This window comes from Bos mutus, chromosome 17, assembly GCF_027580195.1.
Source record: "Bos mutus isolate GX-2022 chromosome 17, NWIPB_WYAK_1.1, whole genome shotgun sequence".
NCBI classification, from domain to species: domain Eukaryota; kingdom Metazoa; phylum Chordata; class Mammalia; order Artiodactyla; family Bovidae; genus Bos; species Bos mutus.
In genome coordinates, this window is record NC_091633.1 from 69139348 (window position 1) to 69162297 (window position 22950).

At 39.0% G+C, this 22950-nt stretch overlaps 1 protein-coding gene across 1 annotated transcript in view; it reads right to left on the minus strand.

Moving 5' to 3' along the window:
- Window positions 1–22950, minus strand: part of DCHS2 (dachsous cadherin-related 2) — a 316336-nt gene that overhangs the window by 85188 nt on the left and 208198 nt on the right. The window contains 2 exon segments of the mRNA XM_070385628.1: window positions 8751–8960; window positions 9167–9301. Of these exon segments, the coding sequence (XP_070241729.1) occupies window positions 8751–8960; window positions 9167–9301 (345 nt within the window).

Sequence of the window (22950 nt, forward strand, 5' to 3'; positions counted from 1 at the left end):
TGCCATAAGGGTGGTGTCATCTGCATATCTGAGGTTATTGATATTTCTCCCTGAGGATGCTGGGGTTATATAAAACTATCTAAAGAGTATCTGGAAACAGGTAAGTTTTAGGGCAATAACCAGAAGTTTATTTACATATCCTTATTTCGAAAATGGTTCTGCCTGAGAAAACCCATAGGATCACATGGGTTTGTCTTTCCCAAAATCACTTTATAACTACCCTTCTTACAAATTATAAAAGAAAGGTTCACTTCTCACCCCTCCTAACCTGACCAAGGTGTACCAGATCAGGGTGTGAAAGTTTCTAGGCTGCCAGGTAAGGGGGCATTCCCAATGCTGGCGTTTCACGTTGAAACAAGAACTGACTTGAATGCCTGGGGGGATACATCATTTTTTTTGGAGAGGACCTTTGCTATGAACTAAACTTTAGGGCCTATTCTCAGTTGGTAAAGAATCTGCCCACAATGCAGGAGACCCTGGTTCAATTCCTGGGTTGGGAAGATCCACTGGGGAAGGGATAGGCTACCCACTCCAGTATTCTTTGGGCTTCTCTGGTGGGTCAGACAGTAAAGAATCTGCCTTCAATGCAGGAGACCTGGGTTTGAGCGCTGGGCTGGGAAGATCCCCTGGGGAAGGGAACAGCTGCCCATTCCAGTACTCTGACCTCTCCAGAACAGAGGAGCCTGGCAGGCTACAGTCCATGGGGTCACAAAGAGTCAGACACGACTGAGCAACTTTCAGTTTCAAGTTCCTAAGTAGTAAATAAATAGATAATAAAAGCCATTAATGGATTTGGGGACACATATCAGAAGGAGTTTAAGAAATGTTACTACTATAACAACAATCTGTCTACAATGTAAAAAGCGTGAACAAGGATTTTCAGTGCTTACATCTGTAACGAGATTTTTTAAGGACACATTGAGCAAAAAAGGCTGAGCACTTGAAGAAATTCTAGAAGCAGCCAGATCGTGATGAGGTGAATGAAAAGGGAGTGATGTTCAGTTTTAGACACACTGATAATGAGATGCTATTGGACATGAAGACTGGGTCCTTGAGGCTATCAGGAAAAAAATGCTGAAACAATTTGAAATGGAAGGAAATAATAAGTGGATGTTCTATGGTAAAAATAAAGATCAGTGTGTGACTAGTCTGGTTTTGACATCAGAATTGTCTTCCAGGTATTTTATCTTCATTGTCTTTCAGGCATTTTATTTCTGTAAATTGCTGAAAACTAAATACATAATGAAAACAGTTCATGTTCACAGAAATCCAAATTAATTGTGTCTGGTGGAATGGCAATGATTACTGTCCTGTGGCTAGAACTCTTCTGCATTTCAGAATCTCTTATTTTCTCTCTCTGTGTGCATGTGTGTGTTTCTTAGATTTCTCCTTGAACCAATTTTAACATCTTTTTGCCTTGTTTATTAACTAATGAGTTGAATAAAAACCTTTGGAAGTTGTCAGTTTTATATTTGTATGAAACCCATTATTTTCCTTTGAAAATCCTTTGACAGGGAGCCCTAGAGTCAGGATGGTATAGAGCAAAGCCCACAGTTCACCACAGGACATGAAGTGTGGACAAAAATGCTATTTATTTTTAGTCAAAGGCACTGATCCTAATTCTACTTTCTCATTGTAAAAAGAAAGAAAGTAGAAAATAAAAAATAATTAGAAGGTGGGATCAAGATGGTGGAGTGGGAAGACCCTGAGCTTACCTCCTCTTAGAAAGACAAAATTGCATTGATATAAAAAGAAATTCTCTCTTAAACTGACCTGAAGTCTAGCAGACTTGATCTTCTAAAACCAAGATTATAAAGGAAGAACCACAAGGAGTCTAGTATTAGGGAAGAAGAAGAAGTCTTGTCAGGACCCACACACTTGGTGGGTAACACAGAATAAGATTTCACAGGCTCAGGGATCTTCCCTTAGTTGTTAGGGATTTGAGCCCCATATCGGGCATGCCAGCCTGGAGATAAGTACTGGGAATATGAGCCCTTTTAGGTAGTTTGAAAACCAGTGGGGCTTAATGGAGGCCTGTAGGCAATGGAGACTCTGCTTTTGGAGAGCATGGACACAGTTGTTTGCTCCCAGTCCTGGCACGGTGGCAACATGCCTGGTGCTCCGACCAGCCCACCATGACCACCCCAGCACACCTCACCCCGTCTGAGACAGGCTCTGACCTCAGCCCCTCCTGCTCCAGCCCCAGGCTGTGACAAGGCAGAATCACCAGTGCACCTTGGGAAAGGCCAGGGCTGGCTCAAGGCTCCTCTTCCAGCCTCTTGGGTCCCATCGCTACCCCTGGCCAAGACAGAAACTCTATAGCACCAAGGATATGATAACCTCACTCAGGATTGTGGCTCCAGCCTCTGCAAACCTGGCCCCGCCCCTCAACATGGCAGCGACTGCTAGCACACCCCGAGAAAAGGCATGGCCCGTGGTCACTTTAGATCCAGCTCTCCCGCCTAATCCACCGGGCATAGGGAGACTGCATAGGGATGACCCAATACAATGACATGGCTTCAAGACCAAGATGTGCATGTTTTCCTTAATTTCATCAAACAAAATGAGAAGACAGTAGAATATGTTACAAAACAAAGAGCAATATAAAACCCTGGGTGAAGGGAAGCCTAATGAGACAGTAATTCATCTGATAAATGATTCAAAGCAAAAGTCATAAAAAAAGTTAATCAAACTTGTGAACATCCTTTTCATAAGGAAAAGGATACAAAAATACAGTGGGAACTTCAAAAGGAACTAGAAAATATAATAAAGAACCAATTAGAGCTGAAGAATACAATAACTGAAAGGAGAAATACACTAGAAGGAATTAACCACAGATTAGGTGATACAGAGAAACACATGAATGACCTGGAAGACAGAATAGTGGAAATCACCTTATCAGAACAGCAAAAAGAAAACGTTCATAAGGATTATTTAAGGGACTTCTGGGCTTCCCTTGTGGCTCAGATAGTAAAGAATCCGCCCTGCAGTGTGGTAGACCTGGCTTTGATACCTGAGTTGGGAAGATCCACTGGAGAAGGAAATAGCAACCCACTCCAGTATTCTCTCCTGGAGAATTCAACAAGGGACTTCTAGGAAAATATCAAGCATACTAACATTAGCATTATAGGAGTCGCAGAGGAAGAGAGACAGAAAGGGGCATAACCTTATTTGATGAAATTGTAGCTGAAAATATCACTAACCTGAAAAGGAAACAGATATCCAGGTCCAAGAAGCACAGAGAGGCCTAAACAAGATGAACTCAAAGAGGTTCACACTAAGTCATATCATAATAAAAATGAAAAAATTTTAAAGAGTGAATGGGAGAATTTTAAAGGCAGGAAGAGAGTCACTTAAAAGGAAACCACTAAAAATATTAGCTGATATCTTATCACAAATCTTGCAAGCCAGAGGGAGTAGCATGACATATTTAAAGTGCTGAAAGAACCTGCAACCAAGGACACTCTATCCAGCAAGGTTACCATGCAGACTTGAGGAGAGAGAAAGAGTTTTCCAAACAAGCAAAAACTAAAAGAGGTTGTTACCATTAAACTGGCCTTACAAGAAACATTAAAGTGTTTTCTTTAAGTGAAAAAGAAAACCTTATAACAAGAAATTTTAAAAAATGATACGAAGAAAAAAATCACTGATAATTATAAGTATATAGTAAAAACAGTGAATCAACCACTTATATGAGGGCATAAATGTTAAAGATAAAAATTATAAAATCAAATATAACTATGATAAACACTGAAAGGGTACAGATATAAATGTACAATATAAAACCAAACCATAAAGTGTGTTGGGAATAAAATGAAAAAGGTAGATATGTTTCAAGATATGTTTGAATTTAAACAACTATGAATTTAAAACAACTATATATAATTGATATATATATATATAAACCTCATGGTAACTACAAATCAAAAATCTCCAGTGGACACACAAAGAAACAGAAAATAACCCAAACATAAGACTAAGGAAAATCATTAAACTGCAAGGGAAGAGACTAGAGGAACAAGAAAAGAACATAGAAAAACTGCAAAAAATAATACTAGAAAACAGTAACAAAATGTCAGTGAGTACATGTCTATCAATGATTACTTTATGTAAATAGATTAAATGCTCCAATCAGGACATGGGTGGCTGAATGGATTAGAAAACATACCATCTATATCCTGCCTACAAGGGACTCACTTCAGATCTAAAGACACACACACTTGAAAGTAAAGATGGAAAAAGATACTCCACACAAATGGAAATAAAAAGAAAACAGAGATAACAATATTCATATCACACAAAATAGACTTTGAAACAAAGTTTATAACAAAGACAAAGAAGGGCATCAATTATATAATGATAAATAAGTCAAATCAAGAAGCAGATATAACATTCATAAACATAAATGCCCCAGTACAATAGCACCTAAATATATAAAGTAAATACTAACACATATAAAGGGAGAAACTGACAGAAATACAATAAGTATAGAGAACTTTCATAACCCACTTACATAAATGAACAGGCAGAAAATCAATAAGGGATACATTAGATGACACATTCGACCAGAAGGACTTAACAGGTATTAATATTTACAAATCGTTGCATTAAAAACAGAAGAAAACACATTCTTTTTCAAGTGCACATGGACACTAGATCTCCAGGACAGGTCTCATGCTAAGCCACGAAAAATCTTCAATTCATTTAAGAAGATTGAAATCATATCAACCTTTTCTGACTACAGTGCTATGAAACTAGAAATCAATTACAGGAAGGAAACTGGAAAATAAACAAACGTGGAAACTAAATAATATATTACTAGAAAACCAATGGATCAACAAAGAGGAAATAAAATCATAGCTTGAGGTGAATAAAAAAAAAACAAACACAACTTTCAAAATCTATGAGACACAGCAAAAGGAGTTCTTAGAGGGAAATTTATAGTAATTCAGGTCTAACTCAAAACACAAGAAATATCTTAAATAACTTAACTTTCTATCTAAAGGAACTAGTAAAAGAAGTACAAACAAAGCCAAAAGTCAACAAAAGGAAGAGAATAATAAAAATCAGAGAAGTAAATAAAATAGAGACCAAATTTTAAAAAATAGAAAAAGCCTGGTGAAATTAAGCACTGTTGTTTAAGATAAACAAAGTTGATTAAGATGAGTCAGAAACTCATCAAGAAAATAAGAGAAAATCTAAATAAAATTAGAAACAGAAAAGGAGAAATTACAACCAATATCACAGAGATACAATCATAAAAGAATACTATTGACAACTATACACCAGAAAATTGGACAGCCTAGAAGAAATGGAAGAATGTCTAGAAATATATACTTTTCCAAGACTGAATCAGGAAGAAAGTGATTACTGAACAGTGATTACTATTAATGAAATTGAATCAATAATCAAAAACCTCCAACAAACCAAAGACCAGGACCACACCAGAATTGGAGAGTTTCTACCAAACATTTAAAGATGAGTTGAAGCCTATCTTTCCTAAACTATACCAAAAATTGAAGAAGAGGGACTTCCAAACTCATTCTATGAAGCCCTATCTAAACCAGACAAAGACACTATAAAAAAATTACACACCAATATTCCTGAAAAGATGCTCAATAAAAATTAGCAAACCAAATTCAACAAATACAGAAAAGAGATTTTTATTCATGATCAAATAAAATTTATTCCAGGGATGCAAGGATGGTTCAACATCTACAAATCAATCAAGGTGTTATACCACATTAACAAAAGGGAGAATAAAAACCATATGATCATCTCAATAGACACCGAAAAAAACATTTGACAGAATTCAACATTCATTTATGATAAAATCACTTATCATAGTTGGTAAAGAGGAAACATACTTCAACATAATAAAGGCCATATATGGCAAACCCACAGCTATCATACCAAAAATGAAAAGCTGAAAACTTTTCCTCTAAGATCAGGAATAAGATAAGTATTCCCACTCTCATCATTTCTACTTAACATAGTATTGGGAGTCATGGAGGCGGGGCAAAGTACATGAAGGGGAATCAGGAGTACAAACTATTAGGTATAAAAGAAAGAAGTTACAAGGATGTAATGTACAGCACTGGCAATACAGTCAACATTTTAATAATAACTTTATATGGAGTATACTCTATAAAAACATTGAATTATGTTGCACATCTGAAACTAACAGAAGTATATACTTCAATTTTTAAAATACCCTTTAATGGGACTTAGATCTAGGATGTAGTCAAGATAGGGGGATATTAAAGTTCAGTGGTAACTAGAAACAGGGACTGGATGAAGCGACCAGTAAGAGTGTGTCTAGGAGAAAAGAAAGAGATATACCAAAAAGATCCAGGAAACTCTAACAAGTCAGAGAATAAAAAGGACATTGGGAAGGCTTGTCTGGAAAGACAGATGAAGAATCAGGAGAAAGTAGTGGCTTTTGAAGTAAAAGTGAGGCCAAGCATCCAGGGCATGGCGCACAAAGACACAAAGCAGTGCAACTAAGAACTGAAAAAAGATCCAACGCATTTAGCAACAACAAGGTCTTTTGTGCTTTCAACAAGGGTAGTTTCAGCGGAGTGACTTCAGTGGACTGCAGCAAGCTAAGAAATTAAAGTGAAATAAAGACATAGAAACTAGGGTGTAGACAACGATTTTTAAGAAATTTGATTGTGAAGGAAAAGAGACAGAGGATGAAGGGAGACATCTATGCTTTTCAGGATAGGAGAGACTAAAAAAACTGGAAAAGCCAGTAGCGAGGGAAATGTTGACCATATGGGAAAGGAAGGTGAGTGGTCAAAAAGAATGTTCTTGATGCAATGAAAGGTGACTGGTGCAGTCTGGGGATTGTTTATACCCAGTCCTCAACAAAATAAATACAATAAATTGAGAGTAAACATTTAGAGAAATTTATAGCAATATGACATAATAATCTTATATCTCTGTAATATAGTAATATCTTTTTTTAAATTGGGGCTTGCATTTTGTATGCCTTTTTTCTCCCAATAATTTACATTTATTGTATTTTACAAAAGCATCAATCACAACAGATTGCAAACTTTAAAAAACACCAGCCCTGGTTCTTAACCACAATTGATTTGGGAAGTTTCAGAAAACAGGTAGAGTTTACAGAGAAGGAAAAGTATCTATTCCAGTGCTACAGCAAAGAAAGATATAATAATTGGGCTTATTCTTAAAAATTGGGCTTCTCAAAGGTAGTTTGAGGGATTATCATCCTTTTGGATGATAGTATGACAATATATGGAGAAGGCAATGGCACCCCACTCCAGTACTTTTGCTTGGAAAATCCCATGGATGGAGGAGCCTGGTAGGCTGCAGTCCATGGGATCGCTAAGAGTCGGATACGACTGAGCGACTTCACTTTCATGCATTGGAGAAGGAAATGGCAATCCACTCCAGTGTTCTTGCCTGGAGAATCCCAGGGACGGGGGAGCCTGGTGGGCTGCCGTCTATGAGGTTGCACAGAGTCGGACACGACTGAAGCGACTTAGTAGTAGTAGTATGACAATATATGTGATCATTTAAGATAGATATGTCCTTGGACAAATAATCTAGATATATTATCATAAGGAAATAATTGAGTGTGTTCACTACAGCATTTTTATTATAGAGTGTTCAATATCTAAATTAGCACAAAAGGAGATGAGTAAGATAAATCATGTTATAATATGCATATTAGAAATGCTAATATATGTATATTAAACAACATGAAACATTTATACAGTGTATTACTTTTAAAAGGAGATAACAAAACAGTGTATATAAATTATTCAGTAGTGTAAGATTGGTGTCTGCATTCACTGAGATTCATTGAAAAGCGATTTTCAAAAATATCAAATTACTTATCTCTGCAAGATATAAGATTTTTGTTTATTACTGTTGTTTTTCATAAATTGTATATAAATTCTGCAATTATATATCATTTTCTAATCAGGGGAAATGACAATAAAAACCATTCTCATTTTGGAGTAAACTGGGTGGTACACAGAAAACATGGCTTGATTATGGGAATTTTAGTAAATAGACAGTGATAGCTTCCAGAGTGAGCCTCACAGCTGTTTCTACACCATAAAACAGCTTCTCTTTGTGCGTTATTCTAGCTCCATCTCATTATCATTCTATGTGTGCTCTGACATGTGCTAAAAAAATGAATTCTCCACTCTTTTTCAGGTAAATAAGATGTGGCCTTCACAAAACTTGCCATGCTAACCCTTCCATGATTCTGCCAGAATCTTATATCTCTGATCCAAAGGGGAAAATATTACAAAATTATCTTCTAGTGCAGAAGTTCCTAAAGACCTTGATTATTTATCTCTGGAGTATTGTGATAGATATGAAGTGTTTCATTGGTCTGCAGATCTCAGAAAACTGTTTTTCTACTCATGTCCTCTAGGTCTGATTGCTCAAAATAATAAAAGTAAGGGATCATATGAAAAAAGTGAAAATAGAAAAAAAGCTATCTGCCGCATCTGTATATCCTTTAATGTAAATGGATTACTAACAACAAGAGTTGTTGAGGGCGGATGTTTGAGGAGTTTGGAGGGCAGTAGATCAGTCAGGGTAGCTGTCGGAAGGAGGAGGAGAGGAGACCCGGGGCGCCAATTAGTTCTTAGCAGGTGTGTGTTCTGTAGACACTGAACTATGTACTGAATGAAGAATACTCACCATGACACATGTGTCAGCCACGCTGGTACCCCAGGGGGAATTAAAGTAAAGATGATTCTTACCGATTATATGATACGTGACAGCTCCATTGCTGCCAGCATCCATATCAGAAGCCAAGAAGGTGTAGACAAGGCCTGGCTCTTGGTTTTCCAGAACCTCAATGTCATCCCTGGGGACAACAATCTCTGGTGCGTGGTCATTTTCATCTCTCACCGTGCAGAGAATCACTGTGGTCCCGGACAGAGCAGGGGCTCCCCCATCACGTACGAGTACTGACATGAAATAAAAGATGGCACAGATGGTGGCCATTAATTCACACCTAAAATATGCTGCCCCTACCAGACAGCCTCAGATCAAATTAACTGGGTAGCACTGGGTCAATAACGTTTTATTTAAAGACGCCCTACTGAAATGTAAAATTTCACCTCTCAACTGCCTGCGGCCTACTTTTGTTTAGCACAGACGAGGGATCACTTACCTCGAAGGGTGAGGACTTCCTGAACTTCTCTGTCAAGTGTGGTGGCCGTCACTACCTCCCCAGTGTCCGAATTTATCTGGAACAACATGAATGAAGCACCTGGCATAATTTCAAACTGAAGCTTGGAATTAATTCCTAAAGGAAAACACAGAGAAAAACTTAACCATTATCCCTTGGAATGCATTCATCTGTTTCATTTTTTCCTATGAATATGTTAAACCATAAATGAAAAAGGCAAGACATTGAACCTTCAAATTAAGGTAAAAAACAAAAGCCAACTCTTTTGGCTGTTAAAAAAAAAAAGCCTCCTGGGCTGAAATGCTTGATTTTCAAGTCTTATGAGACTTCACCACAGTAAATGCTTCAGAATTTCTCCCTTCCATAAAAATTTTCTTACGAGTGTGCAACCCTCCAACATATTCCTAATTCCTTCTGCTAATACTAATTGTGATTTAATGACATCACTGGAAGCTTGCAGGGCAAGTGACGATTTCTGTAGATGGATGCTCTGTTAGAGGCTGTGTCCAGTTCCAATACTCTGCTCATCTTCCAGCTGGGAGCTGAGCACACGGAGTTATGGACGGACAGAGTTTCCCGCCATCTTGTTTCCTACTTAGTATTCAGTCTCCTATCTCCGTGAGAAATGTGGTACCATATTACTATGCAATCTGAAAATAATTCTTCCCATATTCCTGTGGTTTCATTTCTCCCCTGGGAAAAGTGTCAGGTCATTCCCATCTTTGGTATAAAGCTTTCTCATGCCAGTAACTTGAACTACGTTATTCCATGATATTGCAGTTATTTGCACTTCACAAAAGTTCATTTCAACCATGTTCCTAAATTCTTAACTGATGAGAATCTACATTAGATATAGTACTTAACATATGCGATTTACACTTCAATAAAAGACGAAATATTGTTCTTTGGACTTAACAAAAAAACTTCAATTACTCATTTCCACCTTGTATGTCATAGAAAGTAAATTTTCAGCCACCATGGTCTAGTAGAACTGAGTTCTGGAAAAAGCGGAATATGCTAATTTTACACGAGAATAAATATACATGACTTCTTCCTATGCCAGTTGAAAGAGAAAGGATATTTGGGATCACGTGCAGGCATTTTAATAACCTTGAGAAAAAATGTCTAATAATGTAGGAACCAAATATTTGAAAGAGTATAATCAGAGGTCACCAGACTATTTCAGCCTAGCATTAGGCATTAAGCATATTATTGCATTAATGATTATGTAATAATTAAGTGATTACTTTGGTCTCATAGTGATAACATAACCTTTTCTTTGGTCAGACAGAATTTTTAAAAATTCCAAATTGTTAAAATTCCCTTTACCAGTTTCACCCTACATTATGAAAATGGGGACAATATCATGTTACATCTACTTTCTCTGTTCCTCAAATATTTGGTGAGCATAATTAAGTGCCAAGCACAGTGCTGTGTGCCAAAGAGACAGGTGGGGAATCAAAGAGGTACAGCCCTTGCCTTTATGAAGATATCATGGAGAACAGCATCTTTTAATTTTTGGACCCTTTAAAAAAAAATAAATCTACTCATTTATAATGTGATCTTATTACACATTACATATAAAATTATATATTACATATTGTATTATATACTATACATTTTAAAATCCTGACACTTGTCAAACCTAGAAAATGTCTCACATGTTTAAACAAAACACAAATTTTTACAGCTTCCCTTCCTCCCATCGGCCTAATTATTCTCTAATGTGCTTTACCATTGTATTCAATACTCCTTTGACTTCTTAGAAACTGTCACATTTTATTGTTCCTTTTTTTCTACATTGTTTTCTAACATAACACTCTACTTACCTTCAATCCTCCTAGTATTTTATTAAGAATAAATGAGATCTTTATGTAACTATAGTTTGCACATATATGTTTTCACACTACAAACTATGCACCCTTTACAACTTAAACAATGTGAAATAAATTGAAAATATTGCACTTGTGTCTCTTTCAGAATTCAATTAATGCCTTGCTTCTTCCTCAGTCTAATTCAGTTCATTTCATTCGCTCAATCGTGTCCAACTCTTTGTAACCCCACGGACTGCAGCACACCAGGCTTCCCTGTCCATAACCAACTCCTGGAGCTTGTTCAAACTCATGTCCATTGAGTTGGTGATGCCATGCAACCTCTCATCCTCTGTCATCCCCTTCTCCTCCTGCCTTCAATCTTTCCCAGCATCAGGGTCTCTTCTAATGAGTCAGTTCTTCACATCAGGTGGCCAAAGTATTGGAGTTTCAGCTTCAGCATCAGTCCTTCCAGTGAATATTCAGGACTGATTTCCTTTAGGATGAAATGGTTTGATATTCTCGCAGTCCAAGGGATTCTCAAGAGTATTCTCCAACACCACAGTTCAAAAGGATCGATTCTTCGGTGCTCAGCTTTCTTTATAGTCCGACTCTCACTTCCATATATGACTACTGGAAAAACCATAGCTTTGACTAGATGGACCTTTGTCAGCAAAGTAATGTCTCTGCTTTTTAATATGCTGTCTAGGTTAGTTATAGCTTTACTTCCAAGGAACAAGCGTCTTTTAATTTCATGGTTGCAGTCACCATCTGCAGTGATTTTGGAGCCCTTAAAACAAAGTCTCTCACTGTTTCCATCCATTTGCCATGAAGTGATGGGACCGGGTGCCATGATCTTCATTTTTGAATGTTGAGTTTTAAGCCAACTTTTTCACTCTCCTCTTTCACTTTCATCAAGAAGCTCTTTTAATTCTTCACTTTCTGCCATAATGGTGGTGTCATTCCGACAATCTTCATTCCAGCTGGTGCTTCATCCAGCTGGGCAATTTGCATGCTGTACTCTGCGTAGAAGTTAAATAAACAGGGTGGCAATAGACAGCCTTGACATACTCCTTTCCCAATTTGGAAACAGTCCGTTGTTCCATGTCTGGTTCTAATTGTTGCTTCCTGACCTGCATACAGATTTCTCAGGAGGCAGGTCAGGTGGTCTGGTATTCCCATCTCTTTCAGAATTTTCCACAGTTTGCTGTGATACACATAGTCAAAGGCTTTGGTGTAATCAATAAAGCAGAAGTAGATGTTTTTCTGGAATTCTCTTGCTTTTACGATGATCCAATGGATGTTGGCAATTTGATCTCTGGTTCCTCTGCCTTTTCTAAATCCAGATTGAATATCTGGAAGTCCATGGTTCAAGTACTCTTGCAGCCTGGCTTGGTGAATTTTGAGCATTACTTTGCTATTGTGTGAGATGAGTGCAACTGTGTGGTCATTTGAACATTCTTTGGCATTGTCTTTCTTTGGGATTGGAATGAAAACTGACCTTTTCCAGTCCTGTGGCCACTGCTGAATTTTCCAAATTTTCTGGCGTATTGAGTGCAACACTTTCACAGCATTATCTTTTAGGATTTGAAAGAGCTCAGCTGGAACTCCATCACCTCCACTGTCGTTGTTCATAGCGATGCTTCTTAAGGCCCACTTGACTTCACATTCCAGGATGTCTGGCTCTAGGTGAGTGATCACACCATCGTGATTATCTGGGTCGTGAAGATCTTTTTTGTATAGTTCTTCTGTGTATTCTTGCCACCTCTTCTTAATATCTTCTGCTTCTGTTAGGTCCATACCATTTCTGTCCTTTTTTGTGCCCATGTTTGCATGAAATGTTCCCTTGGTATCTCTAATTTTCTTGAAGAGATCTCTAGTCATTCCCTTTGTATTGTTTTCCTCTATTTCTTTGACTTGATCACTGAGGAAAGCTTTCTTATCTCTCCATGCTATTCTTTGGAACTCTGCATTCAAATGGCTATATCTTTCTGTTTCTCCTTTGCCTTTCACGTCTCTTCTATTCTCAGCTATTTGTAAGACCTCCTCAGACAATCATTTTGCCTTTTTGCATTTATTTCTCTTGGGGATAGTGTTGATCCCTGCCTCCTGTACAATGTTACTAACCTCCATCCAAAATTCTTCAGGGACTCTGTTTATCAGATCTGATACTTTGAATCTATTTGTCACTTCCACTGTACAATTGTAAGGGGTTTGATTTAGCTCATACCTGAATGGTCTAGCGGTTTTCTGTACTTTCTTCAACTTAAGTCTAAATTTTGCAATAAGGAGTTGATGATCTGAGCCACAGTTAGCTCCAAGTCTTGTTTTTGCTGACTGTACAGAGTTTCTCCATCTTTGGCTGCAAAGAATATAATCAATCTGATTTCGGTGTTGACCATCTGGTGATGTCCATGTGTAGAGTCTTCTCTTGTGTTGTTGGAAGAAGGTGTTTGCTGTGACCACTGCATTCTCTTGGCAGAACTCCATTAGCCTTTTCTCTGCTTCATTTTGTTTCTTCCTTCTCACAGAATAATCCTCCAGAACAAACACAGCATCATCAAATTTGAGAACCAAAGAAATAAAAGTCAAATGAGATTATTTGATCTAACTCCATAATCTTACTAAGAAAACTGGATATCTGAATCTGAAGATATTTAGGGATATACTTAAAATACACCTAGTAAAGGATGAGTGTGTGTGTGTGTGTACGCATACATATATCTGCTCTTAGATCTCAAGACCTATAGTCTTTTGCTCTTTTACTTTCTCCCAGTCTCGGATAGATACCCTTCCTCAATTCATTTCTTTCCCTATCAAGTCCAGACCCATGAATTAACACTTTAGAAACCTTGCAAATTTCCTCAGGTCTTCTGACTTTTTCCAAAAGAATCCCAGCAAAACCTTGTTCAGGATCATGTCAACCATCTCTCTGGTCTTCTGGACTATCCAGCAGATAATTGGGGCTGGAGAAAACTTCACAAAAGCATAGACTGAGGCCACTGAAATACCACTGTCCTCTGGCAATCTGTCCAGTTCTCCTTGGTCACCCCTTTCCTATTCAGGTCTTCTACCCAACCACCTGCTGGCTGACTCTCACAAACCACTTTCCTTCCTATTTCCCAGAGAAATGGAGGCATTGGGAAAAAGGCTCCCTCAGCTTCTTGCATCTGTACTCAACCCCACCTCTTGCTTTCTGTCTCAATGGCAAAAATAATGCTTCAAACACCCTCTTGAAGTTTTCCTGTCAGTTCTAATCTTTCTCTTTACATTTTCCCCTTAAATTATACTCTTCTCTAGCTATAAGGGGCTTCCCTGGTGGCTCAGTGATAAAGACTCTGCCTACAATATAGGAGACCTGGGTTTGATCTCTGGGTTGGGAAGATCCCCTGGAGGAGGGTATGGAACATACTCTAGTACTCTTGCCTAGAGAATCCCATGGATAGAGGAGCCTGGAAGGCTGCAGTCCATAGGATGACACAGAGTCAGACACGACCAAAGCAACTAAGCAGCAACAGAAGCTAACTGTAAGAAACAAGTTTTCTTCTCTTTATAGCCAAGCTTCTTTTAAAAATTCCCTGCAGCTAGGTTGAAACCACTGCCATATATAGTTATTCTTTCTACAGTCATCAATAAGCTTCTGGTTATAAAAATCTACTGATCATGTTTAGCTGACTTATCTTCTCTGTAACTTCAGATATTGCTGACTAATTAAAAAAAAAAAACATGGAAAGGAAAGAACAAAGAGAGAGAGGAAGGAAGGAAGAGAAGGGGAAGGGGAAAGAGGAAGGAAGGAATTCATTCCACCTCTTTCCCAGTTCACTGGCTTCAGTTTCCATCCATATGCAGATGACACATATGTACTGAGCTCCAGTTATTTGATTAATTCATTCACTCATGCAACACACATTTATTTATACAACATACATTTACCAAGTGCCAGGCACTCGAAAGATACCACCAAATTATCTTGAACTATCATTGAATTATCTTGGTCCTCAGAATTCCTCTCATTTCAGTTCAGTTGCTCAGTCGTGTCCAACACTTTGCGACCCTATGGACTGCAGCACACCAGGCCTCCCTATCTATCACCAATTCCCGGAGTTTACTCAAACCCGTGTCCATTGAGTCAGTGATACCATCCAGCCATCTCATCCTCTGTTGTCCCCTTCTCCTCCTGCCCTCAATCTTTCCCAGCGTCAGGGTCTTTTCAATGAGTCAGCTCTTCACACCAGGTAGCTAAAGTATTGGTTTCAGCTTCAACATCAGTCCTACCAATGAACATTCAGGACTGATTTCCTTTAGGATGGACTAGTTGGATCTCCTAAGAGTCTTCTCCAACACCACAGTTCAAAAGCATCAGTTCTTCAGCGCTCAGCTTTCTTTACAGTCCAACTCTCACATCCATACATGACTACTGGAAGTAATGTCTCTGCTTTTTAATATGCTATCTAGGTTGGTCATAACTTTTCTTCCAAGGAGTAAGTGTCTTTTACTTTCATGGCTACAGTCACCATCTCCAATGATTTTGGAGCCCCCCCAAAAAATAAAGTCTGCCGCTGTTTCCACTGTTTCTCCATCTATTTGCCGTAAAGTGATAGTGGAGAATTATAGACAGTGTGGTGGAATATGTGAAATCACTGGGGAAGGGGATCAGGGAAGATTTATCACAAGTAGATAATTGCTCATTTATATCTCATTTAACAAACCTACAGAGATAGTGAGAGCAAGTGCCAAGGTACCACACCACATGCTAAGGATGTAACTGCTGGCAAGAAGACACACTCTCTGCTTTCATGCTACATACAGTGTAGCACTGGATTCAGATAAATAAGCAGGCAATTACAATTCCACATGATAAGACATAACTGAGTATATGTTGCCTTCTGTATAAGCTGAGGCCCTAAAGATGAATTAGATTTATCAAGTAAGAGGGAATAAAGTGAATGCAATCAAAATAGGAACCAAACACCATACTGCAGGCTACAACGTCCCATATGATATGGGCTCTGCTTATTTCCCCAAGCTCTTCTCATATGCTTGTTCTTGGCCCACCAATGTCCCTTCTGCTCTCTGAACATGCTAAGTGTCTTTCTGTTGGGGTCTTTGATGTTGCTGTTCCTTCTGCCAGCACCTCCCTCCATCCTTTACAAGGTGTACTAGTTATTGGTATACTAAATTATGGTGCCTCGGATCTGAAGCCATTCTTCCCTCCTCTGCCCTGCAATGCTGGGGCTGGGGATCCGGATGCCACAACTGTGCAGGACCTCCTTTGCCACTAAGCCCCTGTTAGCATCTGCCATAAAGCGACCCTCAAGGGAGACTGAAGGTCAGAGGAAAGCAGATGGGACTACTTCTTCCGGTTCTCTTACTTTCCCTGTCAGCAATGCCATTTTTCCTGGTGTAACAGCTGCTCACAACTTTCTGTCTCTTTTGGCTCTCCCAGACCAGGCTCTACAAAGCCCTTCTGCTCTTTCTCTTCCTAGGTTCTGATAATCTCATCTTCTTTTTGTTTCCCAGAATTAGGGGTGGTAGCTGCTTTCCTATAGTTATTTTTTTCTGGGTTACTTCAGGATTCCTTTTTCACTTACTCAGCCTTCCATACCAGTATTTTAACAGCTGGTTTTCCTGATTACATATAACTGGTACAGTACTTGGAACAAGAGTGGGTCCCAGGTATCAGGGATTCTGATACTGGTTTGGTTATGCCTTTGGCCTTAAAGGCAGTGCTGGGTTCCTGCCCAAAGGAAATGAAACACGAGTAATTTATCACTTGCAATGGTATCACAGGGGCTTCCCAGGTGGTGCTAGTGGTAAAGAACCCACCTGCCAGTACAGGAGATATAAGAGACGTGGGTGTGATCCCTGAGTTGGGAAGATCTCCTGGAGGAGGGCATGGCAATCAACTCCAGTATTCTTGCATAGAGAATCCCATGGACAGAGAAGCCTGATGGGCTATAGTCCATAGGGTCACAAACAGTCAGACACAACTGAAGTGACTTAGTGTGTGTGCACACACATGCACGCACATGCACACACACACACACACTATAGTATCATAATCAATTAAATTATCACCCATGTTTGATTGTGATGAACTGACTATTAAAGGACTCCTATTCCTTAGAGGACCAAATGGTGCTGACCATGGCCTTGGGATAGTAAAAGGAGTATGGTGTGAACTGGCTATCTCTGAATACAATGAGAGCTTACAGAAAGAAAATTATAAGCTGAGGCTTTAAAGTCATAGTTTAGGTCATAGTCAAAATAGCTGAAAGCTTCTAAGGAAGTCAGTCTCTCTGAATATCAGAACCAAATTGGGCAGCAGATATATAAGGAGTAGCTTCTTGGAAGGGAAAATCCATATGAAGACCCACAGATTTCAACATACTGCAGGCAGATCTCAGCATACATGCAAATATGACTCAGTCAGAGACAGCTTTCAGCTTTCAAAGAATACCAAGATTTTTCTAACTTATATTAGGATAACTCTGTCCAAAATGTGTGGAAATCAATTCTAAGAATGTGAAACCCAGAAAGATTAAATAACACTTTGGTTTATGCTGGATTTATTGATGTAGTGTGCTTACTAGCTATTCTGAATTGAATGTTTTAACTCGTATAGCTATGTCCCTTGACAGTTTCTTTTGATTGGTTGTGTTACAAGTGGCCTATCATTGTTGAGTTTGAGATGCCAGACTTTCCCCTGCATACTATACAGGAAAGGAAAGTTTGAGAAGAACGTTAGGATGGATTTATGTATGACATGCCCACCACCCTCCTCTGACTACATTTACCAACAATTCAGAGGACTCTCCCTTCATAAAGACCATGGGAAAGGCCTTGGTTAGAGGGACACAGCATCCTTTAAACACCCTTTGGTAGTAGCCCTCTGTGTCGGTTGAGGATGATGGTACCACTGGCTCTGGAGGTCACCTTTTGAGAACCAACACTCTCAGACTTCCTGGACCAGATAGCAGAGTAGAAGCAAGTTGAGCTCACCTCTTCCCACAAGTCTATCTAAATTACAACTAATTGTTGACCAACCATTGATAAAAAAGACTGGAACCTACCAGAAAATATATTCTACATCCAGAGACATAAAGAGCAAACCACAGTGCGATGGTAGGGGCATGAACTTGCAATATAGTCAAATCCCATACCCCCTCCCTGGGATCAGCAACCCACAAACTAGAGAACAATTTATACCATAGAAGTTCTCCCACAGGAATGAAAGTTCTGGGGCCCATGTCAGGTTCCCAAGCCTGGGGGTCTGGCATAGAGAGGAGTGAGCCCCCAGAGTATTTGGCTTTAAAGGGCAACGAGGTTTGAGTTCAGGAACTCCACAGGACTGGGGAAAACAGAGACTCCACTCTTGGAGGGCATGTCCGAGGTCTCACGCACACTGGGACCAAGGACAAAAGTGCCTGCATAACCTGGGCCATAACCACCTGTGGGTCTTGGAGGGTCTCTTGGGGAGGCAGGGGAGGGGGCAGCTGCGACTTATTCTGGGACGAGGACACTGGTGGTGCACACACTGAGGAGTGGTCATCAGCATGAGCTCTCCTGGAGGCCAATATTTTGGGACTGAGACCTGGCCCCACCCAACAGCCTGCAGTCTCCAGTACTAGGACATCTCAGGCCAGACAACCAGCAGGGTGGGAACACAGCAGACAGGCTGCCTCAAGACTTCCTGAGCTCACAGCTGTCTCCAGACGCACTCCTTGGCAGAGCCCTGCCCACCCTGGCCAAGGCCCAGCTCCACCCACCAGTGGAGAGGCACTGCTTCTCCCACTAGGAATCCTGAACAAGCCTCCAGATCAGCCTCACTCACCAGGGGGCTGCAGAAGTGAGTCCACAAATGCAGGTCAGAACCTACCCCAAGACCAGCTGGTCTCTGGCCCTTGAGTAACAAGAACAGAGTGTACTGCTGGGACATAGGACATCCTCTACAGAGGGCCACTTCTCCAAGTTCAATAAACATAACTGATATTCCACATACATAAAAATAGAAATTCAGACAAAAAAGCAGAGGAATATGTTCTAGGTGAAGGAACAAGATAAAACTCCAGAAAAACAACTAAGTGACATGGAAATAGGTAATCCTCCTGAGAAAGAGTTCAGTATAATGATCACAAAGATGATCCAAGAACACAGGAAACAAGAGAATGCACAGAGTGAGAAGCTACAAGAAGTTTTAAACAAAGGGAAAATATAAAGAGCAACCAACAGAGTTGAAGAATACAATAACTGAAATGAGAACAACACTCTACACCAATTTATAAGGACTATCGGAAGTGATCTGCTTTCATCCAGCAGGAACAACAGTACATCTTTATGTAAAGTCTTCCACTATCAGCCATCATCTACTCAGCAGAGATAAAGATCATCTCAGCATCCAGTATTTCATCACACTGATCCACTACTGTGATGACATCGTAATTGGATCTGATGACCAGAAAGAAGTAACTTAGATACCTTAATTAGATATATATATAGCAGCAGTTGGCAAACTATAGCCCACTGGCCAAATCCAGCCTGTTGCCTGATTTTGTAAAGTTCCATGGAAGTCCAGCTACATTTATTTGTTTATGTATGACCTACTGCTGATGTCTTGCTCCAATATCAGCATTGAATAATGGAGACCTATAGCCTGCACAACCTAAAACAATCACTGTTTTGCCCTTTACAGAGAAAGGTTTGCATAACCCTATCCTAGAGTAAAGGTGGGCAAGTGATAGGAGCTGAGAATAGAGAGGAACACCACAATCACTTACTGAAGTGTCTGGTTGTTAAGCTAAAAGAGAATAGAAATGTATCCTCAAAATCATAAGGAATTAATAAATAATTCTGACGAGCAGAGTGTTGATTTCAGATTTACTCTTTATGAATATAATTTTTCATGTAATTCCTCAACAATACAATGCCTACACAACTCAACCATTTCCAAAGCAGAAAAAGGATTGTGCCTGGCTGAGTGAATGAAGAAATAAACAAACGAATTTGTTCAGAAGAGTGAAGGCAGCTTGAAGCAGCCTATTTCACAGATGCTGCAGTTTCTCAAATCATGTAGTCAAAAATAGTTACTACACTCCTATGTCATAGCTTGCATTATCTTAGAGACCTGGGATAAAAGCAAGTGAAATATTAAAATGTTTTGAATCTATGAGTTCACACCTTAAAAGGCAGGCAGACAGACAAATAATCATATAATCACAACACCGTGTATTAAATGAATGAAGATTATATTTCCAAGTTTTAATAGTGATTGTCTCTGGGTGAGTAGTCCTTTTTCTGTCTCTGTTTACTCTTTCATTAATTCTAAAATTTTCCCCCAATTTTAATATATCTGGAGTTAGATGCTTCTTACAATTAATGGTATCTTAGATTCAGGGAAATAGATGAAATACCGTCATGGCAGTGTTTCTAACTTTGCTCCAAGAGTAGGTTGTTGGGTCTAGTTGTTCATCCAGCACGAGACAGTTTCCAAGAAACCAGATGTAGAGATTGTTCACGATAAATCCAGATGCATTTTTATGGGATAGAGAATAAAATTTCACTATAGAATTCAACATTTTAGCATGGCAATGTGCTGTTGTACCACGAATGAGCCAATACATCATCAGGACTGAGTCGTCTTTCCTGATGGGGCACCCTTCCTCCCAGGACTAGGGGAGAGGTACCCCTGGGGGTAGATCTTTTCTCACTAACAATGGAGCTCTTGTTGGTGGCACCAAATGCTGTAGCCCTTTTAATATCTTAGTTAAAATGTGGTAGTTGTTTTTCCCATTTAATACAAGAAAAAACTCCTGTTAGAGCCAGTGTGAGTCATACATCATAAACATTCAGTACTGAAATTCCTATGGGTTTTGAATGCCAAACAACATTGTAGGCTTACACTTTTAAAAACTACATTGTAGAATGCTAGAAAACACATGTTAACCTTTCAAGTATTAAGTAAAGCTATAGTATTTTTAAGAATACGTACTATTAAACAAGCCATTAATAAATTCCAATGTGATGCCAGATATGTTAAAATCCTGACATCATTTAATTCTTATGCATAATCCTTTTTCATTGTCTTAATCCAACAAGCAAAGAAGAAGAAAAAGATTTAGGAAAGATATGTTCAAAAGCACATGCATACATCCAAATTCACATACACTGACATAACCATTGGTTTAACAGATCTGGCCTCATTAAAAACACTGAGATTTTAGTAAACCAAGATTGTACACAAAACTTGTGAAGGTACATGAAACTCAGGAAATGCTAATTTTGTATCTCAAACACCCACAAATGAAAAGCCAGAAAACCAGCAATTTTGCATCCAAATTTCCTGGCAAACCATAATCTCTAAAATAATAAACTTTCAATTAAATTATAAATAACAGGTTGCAGACCATTCATTCCAAAAGAAAATTACACTAGCACTTGGCAACTTGACAGTAAAAATTGGAAGGCATATTTTGGTAGTCATCTTTAGGTGACATATGAAAACTTTTGAGACAAATTCTTTTCTCCTTCAAATATTAAAGTAAATCAATATTTTCCATAGGGTCAATTCTAAAAAATGGATTAATAAAGTCAAGGGGAGGAAGCATTTTACACACTTTAAATGATCTCTAAATCACACACCAGTGACTGACTGCATTTTATCCGTCTGCACTTTGGGAAGTGGTTTCTGTGCTGCCCAGAGCCCTGCGTGACTCAGTTTACATCAGAAAATGCTCTCAAAGAACTTCACCATACTGGATACATTGGAAACACAAAGCTCATGTATATTCTCCATTGTTTCCATCATCTAAAAACCACACTGCCAGAAACGTGCTCAGTTCAAAGCGGAGTTGGGACGAGCAGTTGCTAGGGCACTCTAGCCCTCTTGGTGAGCACAGCAAGCAAAACTCTTTGATCACACTGCCCCGCTCTGGTCAAAAGAGAAAACTGGGCTGGCCCGTCAAAGATTTTGTAGCATCACAAAAAATACATTTCTTTAAAAGAGGATGTTTCCCCAAAGGGCAAAGCATCTAAATGGTAAATAACTTAAAAGTTCAAGAAAAATGCATCTTTTACTCCTCTGATAAACAATTTAGGAGGTAAATGCTGGTGTTCATACTATTATTTTCATAGAAACATCTGTTACAGTTCTTTCAAGAGAAGAACAAAATATTATATTGATTATGAATCGCCAGTTGCTATATACAAATGTTAATTTAAAAAGACCAACTTATTAAACTATTTGTATTAATTCAGATTTAAAAATTCAGCATATGCTGTTAATGGCAAATATTTCATTATAATTTTTATAAGTATTTAGTTTAAAATTTAAAAAGTATATTATTAGAGTTACTGAAACTTAAATGTCCCCCAAAAGTCATAGTGATATTGAAAAGAAATTCTAAGATATTTGAAAATCCCTAGTCATAGTATGGAGAAGGCAATGGCACCCCACTCCAGAACGCTTGCCTGGAAAATCCCATGGATGGAGGAGCCTGGTAGGCTGCAGTCCATGGGGTAGCTAAGAATCGGACACGACTGAGCGACTTCACTTTCACTTTTCACTTTCATGCATTGGAGAAGGAAATGGCAACCTGCTCCAGTGTTCTTGCCTGGAGAATCCCAGGGACGGGGGAGCCTGATGGGCTGCCATCTATGGGGTCGCACAGAATCGGACACAACTGAAGCGACTTAGCAGCAGCAGCAGTCATAGTAACTGTTCACTTCAAAGTCATTTGTCTGGACACAGTGGTTGATATTAATATTAATAGTATTACAGTAATGATGGGAATTAACATTTGTTGACCATTTATTGTGCCAAACACGGTCTCAGCTCTTTGTAGGTGATACCTCTTTCATTCTCAGAACTGTGAATTAGGCTCTCTTGTAATCCCCATTTTACAGATAAGGAAACCAAGGAGCAGAAACAACTAGTATAAAGCTGAGGCAAGGCTACAC